The sequence below is a fragment of the Danio rerio genome, chromosome 3 (genome assembly GCF_052040795.2).
Source record: "Danio rerio strain M-AB ecotype USA chromosome 3, GRCz13ab, whole genome shotgun sequence".
Classification (NCBI taxonomy): Eukaryota; Metazoa; Chordata; class Actinopteri; order Cypriniformes; family Danionidae; genus Danio; species Danio rerio.
Genome location: NC_141023.1, coordinates 66,850,415 through 66,864,922, shown reverse-complemented (window position 1 = coordinate 66,864,922; position 14,508 = coordinate 66,850,415). Strand labels below are relative to the sequence as shown.

The window sequence follows — 14,508 nt, the reverse complement described above, 5'->3', positions numbered from 1 at the left end:
TTTATGTGTATAAAGCGTCTGTTTTGTGAGAAGTGCTTCTCATATGATTTGTGAACGACCTGTACAGCTTTACTGTAGACATTTATTCGAGCGAAAATGACGTCGACTGAAACTCTGTCGTACACCACCAAAAGTGTACCCTTGATAGTGGAAACAGAAGCCTGATAAAGGAGACATGTACCGAACCGTACAGTACTGTACCAGTCTGTGGAAACGAGCCACAAGTGAAAACTATGAGAGTGTATACGAGAGTGAAATTGTCATACACATCTGTAGTTTTATTCATGAGATGTTCTTTTGGTGTCAGTTGCTGAATGTTTAGCTCTAGAATGTGAAATGAGTGAAGTGTGACCCCTTCTTGGATTGTGGACTGTCTCAACTTTCTTCTTTGTGGTTAACTGAGAACTTGGACTGACGAATTACCTGTTAACAGGATCCCTTGAGCGTTCCTGTCGAAACAGCAAAGAAATTGTAGAAATTGAACTTTATTCTTCGTTTCAGTAGGAGTGGAACTTTGTGTTTTGAGGTTTTATGAGCTGATTACATGTTTAGAAATGGAAACAGCTTTTTAAAAGTTAGCTAACACAAACTCGAGAGAATTATTAGTAACTAAATTTTAAGATTAGTATCAACAACATTGTATATTACCTTACCAGCGGCTTTGCCATAATAGTTCTGTAAATGGGGGGAAAAAAACAGTGTTACTATTGAATATAAGCAAATTTTAGGTCATTATACACCTGTAGTGTGAGATACTAAGATTTTGTTTTCACTGTTTTTATTCAAGTGGTTATTACAATAATATAATTTTTTCTTACCTCCCTTCCTGTCTTTCACGGGTGTCACATCATCACTTCCTTTGGAGAAATCTACACTTCTGGGCTTACTGGTCCATTGATACACAGTTTACACGATATTCAGTCATCACAGGTTACATCATGATCAATGAAATCAGCATTTTTAGACAATCTTTGGTTAGTTAGGACCGAATGTGTAAAACCCATCTGCAATCAGGATTAGTGGATGTAGATCGGATATTCAGAATTGAACAGACGTGTTGGACTGCAAGCATCAGCCATCCACTGAAAATTAGCATGCCAAACAGTCAAATCTTTTTTAATCATATAAGATGCCCTCAGCTTTATTTGTTGTCCTATGCATTGCATCTAGGATATTTTAAATAATATTATAGTTTAATTGCCATAGATATACATGTTTGGGCTAAATGTGGATCAAATTTGATGAATAAAAACAAAAATATTTCAACATAATTTTTGGGCTATATTTAGACAAAATCCAATTGGCAAAATAAAGACCAATTTAGATTTTTGGGCTGTTTTTATTTTTCCCTATTTATTTATTGATTTATGGGACCTTGATCATTCTTCCAACAACTTTTAACCCTGAAACCAAATTTTTTATTTTTATTTTTTATCTTTTATTAACATTTTTAGTAGTTTAAAGTGATAAATTGTCTGGGTTGATGTTTTATATTACAGTACAAAAGCCTTGTAATAAACTGCTAGAACATTTTCAGTTGTTTTACAGACTCTATATTATTTCATAATAATATTTTAAATGACTAAAATTTCAATTAAAGTCACTTTGTTAAACTGTTGAGTTAAATTTTCATTGTCAAATACAAAAGATAACGCTTGACAATAAAGTCTCATTAGTAAATGTTAGTTATTGGATTAAAGTAAGCAGTGAAAATATTCAGATTACCTTTACTGTTTCAATATTACTTTATTAAAACACCCCAATAATATTAATTATTAATTACATTTGATAAGACAAGTATGACTCACAAATAGATTGACTATATTTTTTTTATCCGTTATAAGAAGCTAAAATTAATAAAAGTTAATGGCAAGTTTAGTTAAATAAACTGAAGTTAACTATTGTTGGAATATCCAGTCAATTCCATGCGTGTTTATTAAGAAAAGGTCTGGAGAGGGTTTTCTTCAATGCCAAAAATATTAGTAATTTATTAGATACAAATGAATAATTCGATGACAGAGCTCTGGGTTACGTTACCCCAATGCAATACAAGAATTACATTCAAGAGGTTCGCAACTAACATCCATTTCCTGACTCTATATATACACAACTGATATTAACAGGTGGAGTTTTGGTTTAACGTCGCTTATCAGTCATTCTGCAGTCCCAAACTAAATATGATCTGATGTATTTAAAATATATGTGCATCAAAGTTACAGCTTGCGTAGGCAATTTTTACTGTGTCTTTTCAACTTTTCATCAGATTTACTTTATGACTTACTACAAACTGAACTTTTTATTTTTATTTTAGACCTTTTTGAAGAAGATGAGGAAAGTGAAGAGGAGGAATGTGCTGTTGGAGCTGGGGAAAAAACGTAAATTACAGATTTCTGGTGTTTTGAAAAAGAGAGACAAGAACCGTTTGACCTGCACTCAGTATGGAAAGAGTTTCACTAAATCATCACACCTTAATCAACACATAATGATCCACACTGGAGAGAGACCATTCACATGCACTCAGTGCGGGACGAGTTCAGACACTCATCATCTCTTAAAAAACACATGAGGATCCAAACTGGAGAGAAACCATTCACATGTACTCAGTGTGGGAAGAGTTTCAGCCAATCATCACACCTTCATCAACACAAGAGGATCCACACCGGAGAGAAACCCTACAAATGTGATCAATGCAGCAAGACATTTTTGAGGGCTTCACAGCTGAGGATGCATCCAGGGGCGCAACTGCACATTTACGGATGGTTATGCGGCTTCAACTTTTTCAACCCCCCCTTCGATCAAACTATATTTTATAACAGGCAAGTGATAAAATGTGGACAATATTTCCGTCAATAAATTAAAGATATTTTTTCATAAAGATATCAATATGCTTCAAAAATACAGTGTCGCAGTTCTGAACACAACTGAAAGAGTATGAAGTAGTAAAAGGTATAATTACATTAAGCATGTTAAGTCGCAAAGAAATGCATCTCATACCAGCCCAAATTTCTTCTCAATTTAATTTTCCCTCACTAAATGATTATAGCACCTTGACTAGCCTTGCTTTTGCTTTTTGTACTACGTTTGTCAAAACAAAATGATAGACATGGTAGTCCTAAAGGGCAAAAGAACATTGCAATTACTTCTCACATGCATACTGTGAGATGTGTAAGGTCTGTCTCTGCAAGAACAATTGACTGAAACTGCTAAAAGTGAAATAAAAAAGACTGTCAAATATTTAGTGTAAAAAAACAGAAACAAACAGTGTGAAATGTTCTATTTAATTGAAATGTTATAACTTTGTTTGTAGCTAAAATTAAAATAGTTTTGAGCTAAGAAGTTACCAAAAGGCCTGATGAATCAATATGATACATGATAAATTCATAAAAACATGTATATGGTATGAAAAATGGGGGTAGGGGTGGAATGATTTTTTAATTTAATAAATTACAATATTATACGCGTATAAAATGCTAAATAAATATTATTCATCATTAAAGAAACACAATTTTGTTATTTTTTTTTAACAAAAAAAATATATATTATTTGAAACTTTTAATATGGATAATTTCAAAAATAGTTTTGGCACAATGGCGCCCCCAGTGTTTGGCGCCCCTATGCGCCGCATATACTGCACACCCCCTTTTTGCGCCACTGGATGCATCTTTCAGTTCATAGAAGCGAGAAGCCTTATTCATGTCCTGTGTGTGAAAAGAGTTTTAAACTGAAGTCGAGTTTAATAAAACATCAGAAGATCCACACTGGTGTGAGAGAGCATCTGTGCTTTGAGTGTGTGAAGACCTTCATGTCAGCTGCAGAACTGAAACAGCATGAGAGGATTCACACTGGAGAGAAACCGTACAAGTGTTCACACTGCGACGAGATTTAGACTGTCCGACACCCAAAAAACGCATGAAAGGATTCACACTAGAGAGAAACCACAACCTGCGCTTAGACATTTTGGTAACACCTGACGCCACACTTTTAACAAAGAGCATAGAATCACCAAGAGGCGACACTCTAGTGCAATTTGGGAAACAGCCATTAGAGGGCGCGGCGGGCATTTTGGTATGGAAACTCCAATAGAACAAAAGCATATGATAAGTCTGTAAAATAAACTATTAAAAGCGCTGATGATTGTGATAGTAAGTGTTGTATTGTCATCTTTCAGGTTGTATCTCAGCTTTAATGGGATTTTAAAATAAATAAATAAAAACAAAGCAGCTACTCCTCGCCATCACGACAGCAATGGACAGCAATCGCTATCACTCCAACTCCACTTGCAATGGAACGTTCTATTGAGTGTCGCCTCTTGGTCATTCTAAACTCTTTGGCTTAATTGAACAGCCATGTCAATAAAGGCTTTTAATTATTATTTTTCCACATTTTGTGAGTGCCTTGGATTGATTTTGATGTTTATTTTGATGAATCCCCTGCACAAAGAGCACCGACACATTATTTAAGCTACCGCCGGAATATTGTTTGATTTTAGATTTTTATACGCCTAATTAGTATTAAAATGAACTTTAAAAGGCTGCTTTTTGTGCTTCGGACCTTTTAATTGGTCATTTTTTTCTCTCAAGAATAATGTTCAAGATTAAAAATAAAATTTAGGCTACTTGTAAAATGTTTTTTTATTTTTAACAAGTCTGTCAATAATGAAAGTTGACTCCACTCATGTCATATTGTGCGTTTTCTTAAAACATTCGATGGGTTATTTCCACAATTTATGATGACTTCCTACTAAAAAACAGCTTATAAACCAGCCTAGGCTGTGGGGGGTAGTTCTTTTGTATTCTTTATATGCTGGATAAGTTGGCGGTTCATTCCGCTGTGGTGACCCCATATTAATAAAGGGACTAAGCCAAAAAGAAAATGAATGAATGAATTAAATAATAATGTGTGTGTGTGTGTTTACCTGGGCGTTGTTTCGTGTAAAATACACATCCTATCTGTCTACACCAGCTAAATGAACTCGCCATAGAAAAACAAAACAAAACAGTAAAGCCAAAGCTAAACACAGCTGCTCAAATAACAATGCAGCCATCTGAAATCCATCTACTTCTATCTATCCATTACATCAGTCTTGAAACAACAAGTGAACTCTACAAGTTGCTGCTCATGTGTCACCGCTGAGTCTCAATTATTAAGAGCGCAGAGAATCAATAATTGATCAAGTGAACGTCCGTGTGTGAGAACTCGAGGGAAAAACATGCGTGCGCGCGCCGCCTGGCCAATCAGAAGCTTAGGTTTTGACGTTTCCGTGAGCGCCGACCAATCAGAGCGCAAATACCCTGAACTTCCTGCTGTGCGTCACTCGGAGAGCCTTAGAATAATGCTGGAGTGATAATAAACGGGATGTTTATAATGTACGGAGTAAATGAAGAGTCACTGTACAGTTCTTAAACTCCACCTACGGTAAGTTTACGAGGCGTCATTTATAACGCGAGTGTGTATTTGTGTGTGTCGGAATTTATTTCCTCATCACGTCCGGTTATTATCTAATGTTTACAAATCAAAAATCACAACAAACATCAAATCAGTGTTTTATATTAAATAACAGTAAATTAAGCAGATAATCGCGTGGGTATAATAAGGAATACATTGGGATCGGCGCAAGGTGACCAACTGGTTGTGAATTCTAGAAGGGATACAGCTGCGGATACGCACATCATATACAGTTGATATATAATTAATAAACAATAGTTAATGTTTTTACAGTACTGATAGTGTTAGGTTTAGACTTGGAGTGGTGGTAGATGTTACTAAAATACAATTTAATGTGTGATTTAATAAATAAAATGAATAATACTCTGTATAATCACCGTTTTTACATTACTATGAGGGCTGTGTAGAGATAGACGTTAATAAAATACAATATAATGAGACGTTTTATAAATAATATAAATAATTCTCAATAATTTCGGACCGCAGCTGTATCCCTTTTAGCAGCAACCCCAACTGGTGTCCAGTAACAGTATCTCTTACTTCACAAGACTATAGTGACTGTATCATTTATTATTTTACTGCAGGTTTGCTTGCTTTATTTACAAGCAGGCTGTAAAATAGTTTATTTATGTAATAATGATGTAACACTTTGTTATGAGGCGATTTTCTACTTAATGTGGCGATTATTTGCTAAGCAACATGTTCATGTACTTATAGGAGTCACTGTATACTCATACTGTAAATACACTGAATAAAAATAATTTAATCTCAAACATTTATAAAATGGACTGATGGTTGATTTCTGTGAGTTGTTCAATGAATATGTCATTCATTTGGTTCTCAGATTTTTGTTTTTTATCAAAACACTTTACAAATGCAAACTTTGTCATTGTCCTTGTCCTCAGCCCAGTTGAGCTAACAGCTTTAATAGTTTTGTTATGCGAAAACAATTCTTCAGAAATAGCACGTTTAAGTCGATATCATTCACAACAATTGATTAAAAACATCAAATTATAAATAAATTCTACAAATATATAAGTTGTCCATTAGTCCCTTTATTAATCCAGGGTTGCCACAGTGGAATGAACCGCCAACTTATCCAGCACATGTTTTACGCAGCGGATGCCCTTCCAGCCGTAACCCATCTTGGCAAAACATCCATACGCACAGGCACGTGCACGTGCACACGTAGGGCAGGAAAAAATAAAAAGGTTGGCTAATAATTCCGGGTGGCTAATAATTCTGACTTTAACTGTACATTAGATTTGTCAGTACTGAAGCCAAATATGCCGAATCTCATCAAATGTGATCAAGAATGAGTTTTACAAGTTTAAGACGTGTTTAAAACAGTGCATGTGTGTAATAAATTACAGCGATTTTACCGTCTTTACTTCATCACCACCACCGCATGTCAGTACAATTATTAAAGAAGACGCTTTAATTTTTGTTTGTGGACGTTAAATCAGGTTTATTTTGTACATTAACATAACGGATGGCCATACAGCAGTGGATTTTAACATGTATCCTATCACATTTGCCGTGCAAAAACAAAGTCAAATGTGAGTCTGTGTGTGAACTTTGTAACTATATTGTGTGTGACTCATCATTGCAGAAAGGCTTGAATTAACTCCGTAACAAATACATCAAATAATCATTGGGAAAGTCCGTACTGTAGTGTTTCTCACAAACGTTACGTGAGATCTGCTTCCTTCATGTCTGTTTGCTATCTGACACAGCCGAGGCTGAGGTAGAGGCACACTCTGACAGGCATGTGGGAACGGTGGGCGGGGAGAACCAGCATTTAAGGCCACAAAAGCAGCTTCATGGTTATTCAGAGCAGAAAATTCTAAGGTTCTGAAAGGTCTAATAAATAATCTGAAGGGTGTTTTGAGCTGAAACTTTACAGACACATTCTGGAGACACAAAATACTTTTATTAAATCTTGAAAAAGGAGTAAAATAGATGCCTATTTACATAAATTGAATAGCATTGCAGGTGTTAATGTAAAGTGATTTTGTATTTGCAGCGTATCAAAACAAAACATGATATTCAATCCTTGGGGAATTCATAGGTGTCAATGTGTATATTTTGAACCTACGCCCTTCTGCACAGGGATGTCGGTCTCCTCGCTGTGGGCGGTGGATGTGTACGGCCGGGTGTTCAGTCTGTCGGCCTCTAGGGGGCGCTGGAACCGATCTGCTGACCCACTGCTGGAGCTTAAGCGGCTCTCGGGCTCCAGGCTCTCCTGCTGGGGCATCGGCTGCGACCATCAGATCTACCTCAACGTCTGCCCCAGTCCTGTGCCTATTCGACACCAGGAGGAGACCTACGAGAACCAGGTGAGAAAATATACTATTGTCATTTATAGTATAAAATATAGTGTATATGAGTGTGAGTCTGGTGTTATCTGTGTGTTGTGCAGAGGTGGAACCCGGTGGATGGGTACACAGACGCTCTGCTGCCGACGGACCGCTGGCAGTGGACGGATGAGTCCGGCTCGAACCCTCAGCCTCTGCACAGTTTCCAGCTGCCGTCTGCTAACTGGGAGTGGGAGGGAGACTGGTACGTGGATGACGAAAGCTGTGGGAGAGAGTCCACCGAGACTGGGGTGAGGAACACCAACACACATTTACACATCATTTACATACCACTAATGCCTAGGTCACACTATGGGCTGATATAAGATTCTGACAGTATGATAACCTTGGATTAAAATAAAAAAAATAATAATAGCAATAGTAATTTCTGGGTAAAAATCAACATCTTTTTTTCCCAATTGAACACATTTTATTTTAAGAGTCAATCGATCAATCAGTGCTTTTAAAAACACTGTTGGTTGGGTTTATGGAAGGGGGTGATCGGATCAATTGGTGCCTCCGTAAACACTATCTGTTGGGTTTAGGGAAGTGAGTGATTGGATCAATCGGTGCCTCCGTAAACACTATCGGTTGGGTTTAGGGAAGTGAGTGATTGGATCAATCGGTGCCTCTGTAAACACTATCGGTTGGGTTTAGGTAAATGGGTGATCGGATCAATTGGTGCCTCCGTAAACACTATCGGTTGGGTTTAGGCAGTGCTTAATTTGTGAATTGCGAGGTCCCGTAACAGATCGGGGTAATGGATCTGGCATGTTACCCAAAAATGAAGAGGTGTCACACACAATAGTGTAGAGTGGGGAGGGTGGTGTTGGAGGTGTAAGGCGGAGGGGTGTCGCGGACGAAAGTGAAGAGGGTTGGGGAGTCGCAATAGAAAGTGAAAGTGAACAGTGGACAGGGCATTTGATGAGGGGGATTGGTAAAATGAGGTGCTGGATCAGATTTCAGAGGTGCCGGATACGGATCTGACGTGTTCCGGCACAAATTAAGCGCTGGATTTAGGGAAGTGGGTGATCGGATCAATCGGTGGATCTGTAAACACTGTCACTTGGGTTTAGGGAATTGGTTGAACGGGTCAATCGGTGCTTTTGAAAACACTATCGGTTGGGTTTAGGGAAGTGGGGGATCGGGTCAATCGGTGCTTCTCTAAACACTGTCACTTGGGTTTAGGGAAGTGGGTGATCGGGTCAATCTGTGCTTTTGAAAACACTATCGGTTGGGTTTAGGGAAGTGGGTGATCAGGTCAATCTGTGCTTTTGAAAACACTATCGGTTGGGTTTAGGGAAGTGGGTGATCAGGTCAATCTGTGCTTTTGAAAACACTATTGGTTGGGTTTAGGGAAGTGGGTGATCAGGTCAATCTGTGCTTTTGAAAACACTATCGGTTGGGTTTAGGGAAGTGGGTGATCGGGTCAATCGGTGCATCTGTAAACACTGTCACTTGGGTTAAGGGAAATGGGTGATCGGGTCAATCTGTGCTTTTGAAAACACTATCGGTTGGATTTAGGAAAGTGGGTATTCGGGTCAATCTGTGCTTTGGAAAACACTATTGGTTGGGTTTAGGGAAGTGGGTGATCGGGTCGATCGGTGCTTCTCTAAACACTATCGGTTAGGTTTGGGGAAGTGGGTGATCGGGTCAATCGGTGCTTCTCTAAACACCAACGGTTAGGTTTGGGGTAGCGGGTGGGCGCTGGTCAAATCGGTGCTTCTGTAAACTATCGGTTGGGTTTAGGGAAGTGGGTAGACGGGTAAGTCAGTGCTTTTGAAAACACTGTCAGTTGGGTTTAGGGAAGGCGGTGGGCGGGTCAGTCGGTGCTTTTGAAAACACTATCAGTTGGGTTTAGGGAAGAAGAAGGGTGGGTCAGTCGATCAGTTTGTCAGTCAGTCAACAGCGGCCTCTGGTGGATTTACGTGTGAACAGCAGGCGTGAATGGCACTGGTGAGATAAATTTGAGATATGAAAAAGTGTACACATATCGACCTCTGGTGGAGTCGCGAAAACAAAAACTGCAAAAAAAACGTAGCACCTGGGACGTATTAAACCACTATAAACATTGAAACCAGTTATCATCCCATACCTATTCCACATAAAAGGTCATGAATGTTAGTTGTCAGAATGGCTGTATTGTGTTCAGGGCTGGGAGTACGCTGTGGACTTTCCTGCAACCTTCACTAAAGAGAAGAAGTGGAATTCATGTGTTCGTCGCCGGCGATGGCTTCGCTACAGGAGATACAAAGCTCTGGGATCATGGGCTAAGGTACAATCACAGGTCCACACCCCACAAGATTGACTTTTTTTTTCTTTTTATTGGGATAAGGGCTGTGGAGTGTTGACAATAACATCTTTTGGGGACATTTTGTAGGGATGGACGATATTTTATTGTTTGCAGTATCATTCATTAATTTTCCTTGGGCTTAGTCCCTTTATTTTATCAGGGGTTGCCACAGTGGAATGAACCACTAACTTAGCATATGTTTAAAGCAATGGATTCCTTGAAGAATATCTAGTCTAATATTATGTGCTGTCATCATGGCAAATATAAAAGAAATGAACAATTGGAAATGAGTTATTAAAACTGTTATATTTCAGGTGTGTGTGGACCGAGGCCGAGTCCCTCCAGAGCCCTTCATCGACATTAGCTGCGGCGGCTGGAGTATTAGTGACGACCCAGAGAAACACATTCATCTGTGGGCCGTTTCTCAGCAAGGACAGGTCAGACGGCAAAACTACCAGAAGTTTCAAGGCTGGAAATGTTCCATGGAAGTTAATGAATTGTTCTGTGTTTATTTGTGGTTGTGAATTGCATTATGGGTTGTTGATCTCTGCTCTGTTCACATTCGATGATGAAAATTAAACTCTGCAGTTTTACAAAGTGACTTTTTTACTTTTAGTGGTTTGGAATATAATATCTAGAGAAAATAAGTCTTTAAAATAACAGCAAATGTGCTGCAGTTTATTACAAGGTGTTTGTAGAGTAATATACAACACCAACACACACAATATAACACTACAGACCATTACAAATGTTCATAAAAGTCACTTTATACAACTTATCAAAGGTTAAGGTTGTTGGAAGAAAGATCAAGATCCCATAATGCAATTCAAAAGTACTATTAATATAAAATATGTTGTAATGAAAAATATTTTTATATATTAATTATTATTGTTAATATTATTTTGAAATAACAATAATTTCACCCTTGAGTTTTATTATTATAAATAATATTATTATTGTTATGTATTTTTGTTATTAATATTTATTATTATCATTATCATTATTATTATTATTGTTGTTATTATTTTATTATTATTATTAATATTATTACTATTATTATAATTACTATTATTATTGCTATTGTTGTTATTATTACTTTTATTATTATTATTACTATTATTATTAATAGGATTTTTGCTATTGCTATTGCTATTATTATTACTATTATTATTAATAATATTTTATTTGGATAAACTTAAATAATGTTATATTTACTGTGAATAACTCTCAACATTTATTTAGTTTCAACTTTCTTATATCAATTTATTTTAGTATTTTTAGTCCATTATTTCTTTCCTGTTCAGTTGTTAACATATATTAGCTATTAACTATTCAGAGTAGTATATGCTTATAGTTATATAATGATTTTTAATAGTTCTCACTGAACAATTACATTAAACTATAGATTTAATTCTTCAGTTCTGTCCCTGTGTTGCTGATTTAGCGTTTATATATTGTACTATTTAGTATTTATGATTCCTTTTATATTTATTATTTATTTATTAATATTTATCATACTGATAATGATTTTCATATTTTCCTCTGTCATTATAAATTAATTTAGTGTTTTTTTAGGTGCATTCTGGGGTATTTTTTTTTATTTCAGCCAGTTTTATTTGTCAATATTTGTAAATGCTATTATATATTTATATATTTTTAATATTTGTTATGTAAATATTTTACATGCTATTTCACTTAGCAGCAAGGGGACAATTTCATTGACATATTATTAGTATTATATTTTTTGTTGCTTTATTTCAGTTTATAAGTTATCTCCACTTTATTCCACATTGACTTGTGCCTGCACTACAGTGTGCGACCACTAGATCTCGCTGTTGCTCTTTTATTTGCTGCTGTATATTTATTATGTAAATGTAACTGTTCCCCAGCCACTTGGTTTTTTAAGCACCCACTGAATATTTTGGCTGTTTTATAGTGTGTTAAAAGACTTATTTGTTGGAAATGTGTCTAGCTATGATTTACCCAATTGTTATTATTATTATTATTATTATTATTATTATTATTATTATTATTATTTGTTATTGCAATAACAACATGGCATATATAAAAAGCATGACTATGAAACTGAGCAACAAAACATGTATATGAAACAGACAAAACTGTAGTGCAAACCATAGAGAGATGACTTATTTTACGTTAAGGGAAGTATGAATTACATTTAAAATAGTTTAATATGGTTATAGAAAGGTAGAGGACGATGAAAAACACAAGAAAGACTAACAAAGCAGAAATTTGATCCGTTTCACCTGCTTTCTTATTACTAGACGTTGAAATTTAAGCAAAGTTTCAACTCATGTTTAAAATGATCCCCCAAAAAATAGCCATTATATTTAAAATAAACAATTATACTTTCAGTTTTGGTGCTGTCAGTGTAAAAATTAGAGGTTTGTCGCCTATAAGTGATATGACATCAAGCAGGTTGACAGTTTGTGCAAAGCTTTCTTGTGCTGATGTTAAAGATGCTCTATAAATGGCATCGTTTTACTGATTGATTGATCAGCAGGCTGAAAAAATGCTTTTCTTTCGTCAAGTTTATGTCTGTTTTCTAGTCCAAATATCTACAAATTCTTAAATCAATCAGGACAAGCAGAAAATATTGTACTGTTTTTAGAAATAATGAGTCAAAATGAAGTGAGTTTTTAGCTAAAACAAGCCAAATAATCAAGTTTTTCCTTATGACATCAGATTATTTTGCTTACCCCAATGGCAGTGTGTGTGTGTGTGTTAGTGAGGAATCAAGGTTAATCTGCCAGTTTTTCTTGTCACATGTATGAACAAACAAGTCTGTGTGTTTGTGTGTGTGTGTGTTTGTGTGTTTGTGTGCATGCATGCGTGTGCATTTGTGTGTGTGTGTGTGTGTGCATGTACGTGTATGTGTGCATGTGCGTGCGCGTTTGTATGCATTCCTGTGTGTGTGTGCATGTATGCATGCATGTGTGAACGTGTGCATTTGTGCTTGCGTGCATGTGTGTGTGTGTGTGCGCGTGCATGCATTTGTGCATGCATGCTTGTGCGCGTGCATGTATTCATGTGTGTGTGTGTGTGTGTGTGCGTGCATGCATGTGCGTGCGTGTGTTTGTGTGCTTGTATGTGTGTGTTCATGTGTGTGTGTGTGTGCATGTGTGAATGTGTGCGTGCATGCATGTGTGTGTGTGTGTGCGTTCATGTGTGTGAATGTGTGTGTTCCTGTGAATGTATGCGTGAGTGTGCGTGCATTCATGTGTGTGTGCATGTGCATATGTGTGTATGCCTGTGTGTGTGAATGTGCGTTCGTGTGTGTGTGTTTTTATTTGTGTGCGTGTTTTCGTCTGCGTGCATGCATACATGTGTGTGTGTCTGCGCGTTTCTGTGCGTGCGTGCATGTGCATGCTTGAGTGTTCACATGCGCCCGTGCGTTTATGTGTGTGTGTGCAGTTATGGCTCAGGTCAGGTGTCAGACAGCAGAATCCGGAGGGCGAGCGCTGGGACCCTGTTCAGGTCCCGCGGGAGGTTTGTCAAGTCTCCTCGGGGCCCGGAGACCTGCTGTGGGTCGTTCTGTGGGATGGACAAATGCTGAGCAGACGTGGCATCAGTAAACACTGCCCTACAGGTGTCACACACACACACAGAATTACCCACACGCTCTGAACACACACATGTAGGATGCAGCACATACAGTACATGCTGTACATGACTCTACATGCTATTTACAGTCAAACTGCGTTAATGGTCACGGCCGGGTCACTAGCAGGACTGAGGTATCAACACACACACACACACACACACACTGAATATATAAATATAAATGTGTGTTACACAATTTAAACTGAAACTAATATTAAAAAATATAAAAATCACTCACATTTACTCACTCTCAAGTGATTTCATTTCTGTTTGAGTTTCATTTTTCTATCAAACACAAAGGAAGATATTTTGAAGAATGTTGTAAACTGGTAGCCATCGACATCCATAGTAGAAACAAAAAATACTTTGGCAGTAAGTCAGTGGCTTTTTTCCCACAGCATTTTTCTAAGTATCTTCCTTTGTGTTCAATAGAAAAAAAGTTACAACAATTGAGGGGTGAGCAAATGATGACAGAATTTTCAGTTTTGGGTGAACTGTCCCTTTAAATATATCGATTCTCTTACAGTATATAGTTTCCATGATAATTACTCTGTTTAAAGTGATTTCTTGTCTATGTCAAGTGTTAAAGTCTTATATTTAAAGGCATAGTTCACCCTACAAAGGATCATTTACTCTCTCTTTACTTGTTTTAAACCATTTATGAGTTTCTTCTGTTAAACACAAAAGAAGATATTTTTAAGAATGCTAAAAACCATTGAATCCCATAGTATTTAGTATTTTCCTACTATGGAAGTAAATGGTTACCGGTTTTCAGCATTCTTCGAAATA

The 14,508-nt window shown here is 36.9% G+C and overlaps 1 protein-coding gene and 1 long non-coding RNA gene across 11 annotated transcripts in view; one reads left to right on the top strand and one right to left on the bottom strand.

Moving 5' to 3' along the window:
* Nucleotides 1-1,917: 1,917 nt before the first annotated feature.
* Nucleotides 1,918-5,242, bottom strand: LOC147846145 (uncharacterized). The gene is made up of 2 exons (XR_015481501.1): nt 3,653-5,242; nt 1,918-2,718 (listed from the first exon to the last, which is right to left on the bottom strand). It is a non-coding gene; the product is annotated as an uncharacterized LOC147846145 (long non-coding RNA).
* An 84-nt stretch (nt 5,243-5,326) lies between these two features.
* tecpr1b (tectonin beta-propeller repeat containing 1b) overlaps nt 5,327-14,508 on the top strand; it is a 46,307-nt gene continuing 37,125 nt past the window's right edge. For all 10 annotated transcript variants that reach the window (XR_015481431.1, XR_015481438.1, XR_015481432.1 and 7 more), the window contains exons 1-6: nt 5,327-5,415; nt 7,558-7,784; nt 7,868-8,053; nt 9,955-10,077; nt 10,410-10,532; nt 13,531-13,705. Coding sequence is in view for 2 of the 10 variants with exons in the window: in XM_087245360.1 (XP_087101486.1) it covers nt 7,560-7,784; nt 7,868-8,053; nt 9,955-10,077; nt 10,410-10,532; nt 13,531-13,705 (832 nt within the window). In the remaining 8 variants the exon portion in view is untranslated. The remainder of the gene's footprint in view (nt 5,416-7,557; nt 7,785-7,867; nt 8,054-9,954; nt 10,078-10,409; nt 10,533-13,530; nt 13,706-14,508) is intronic.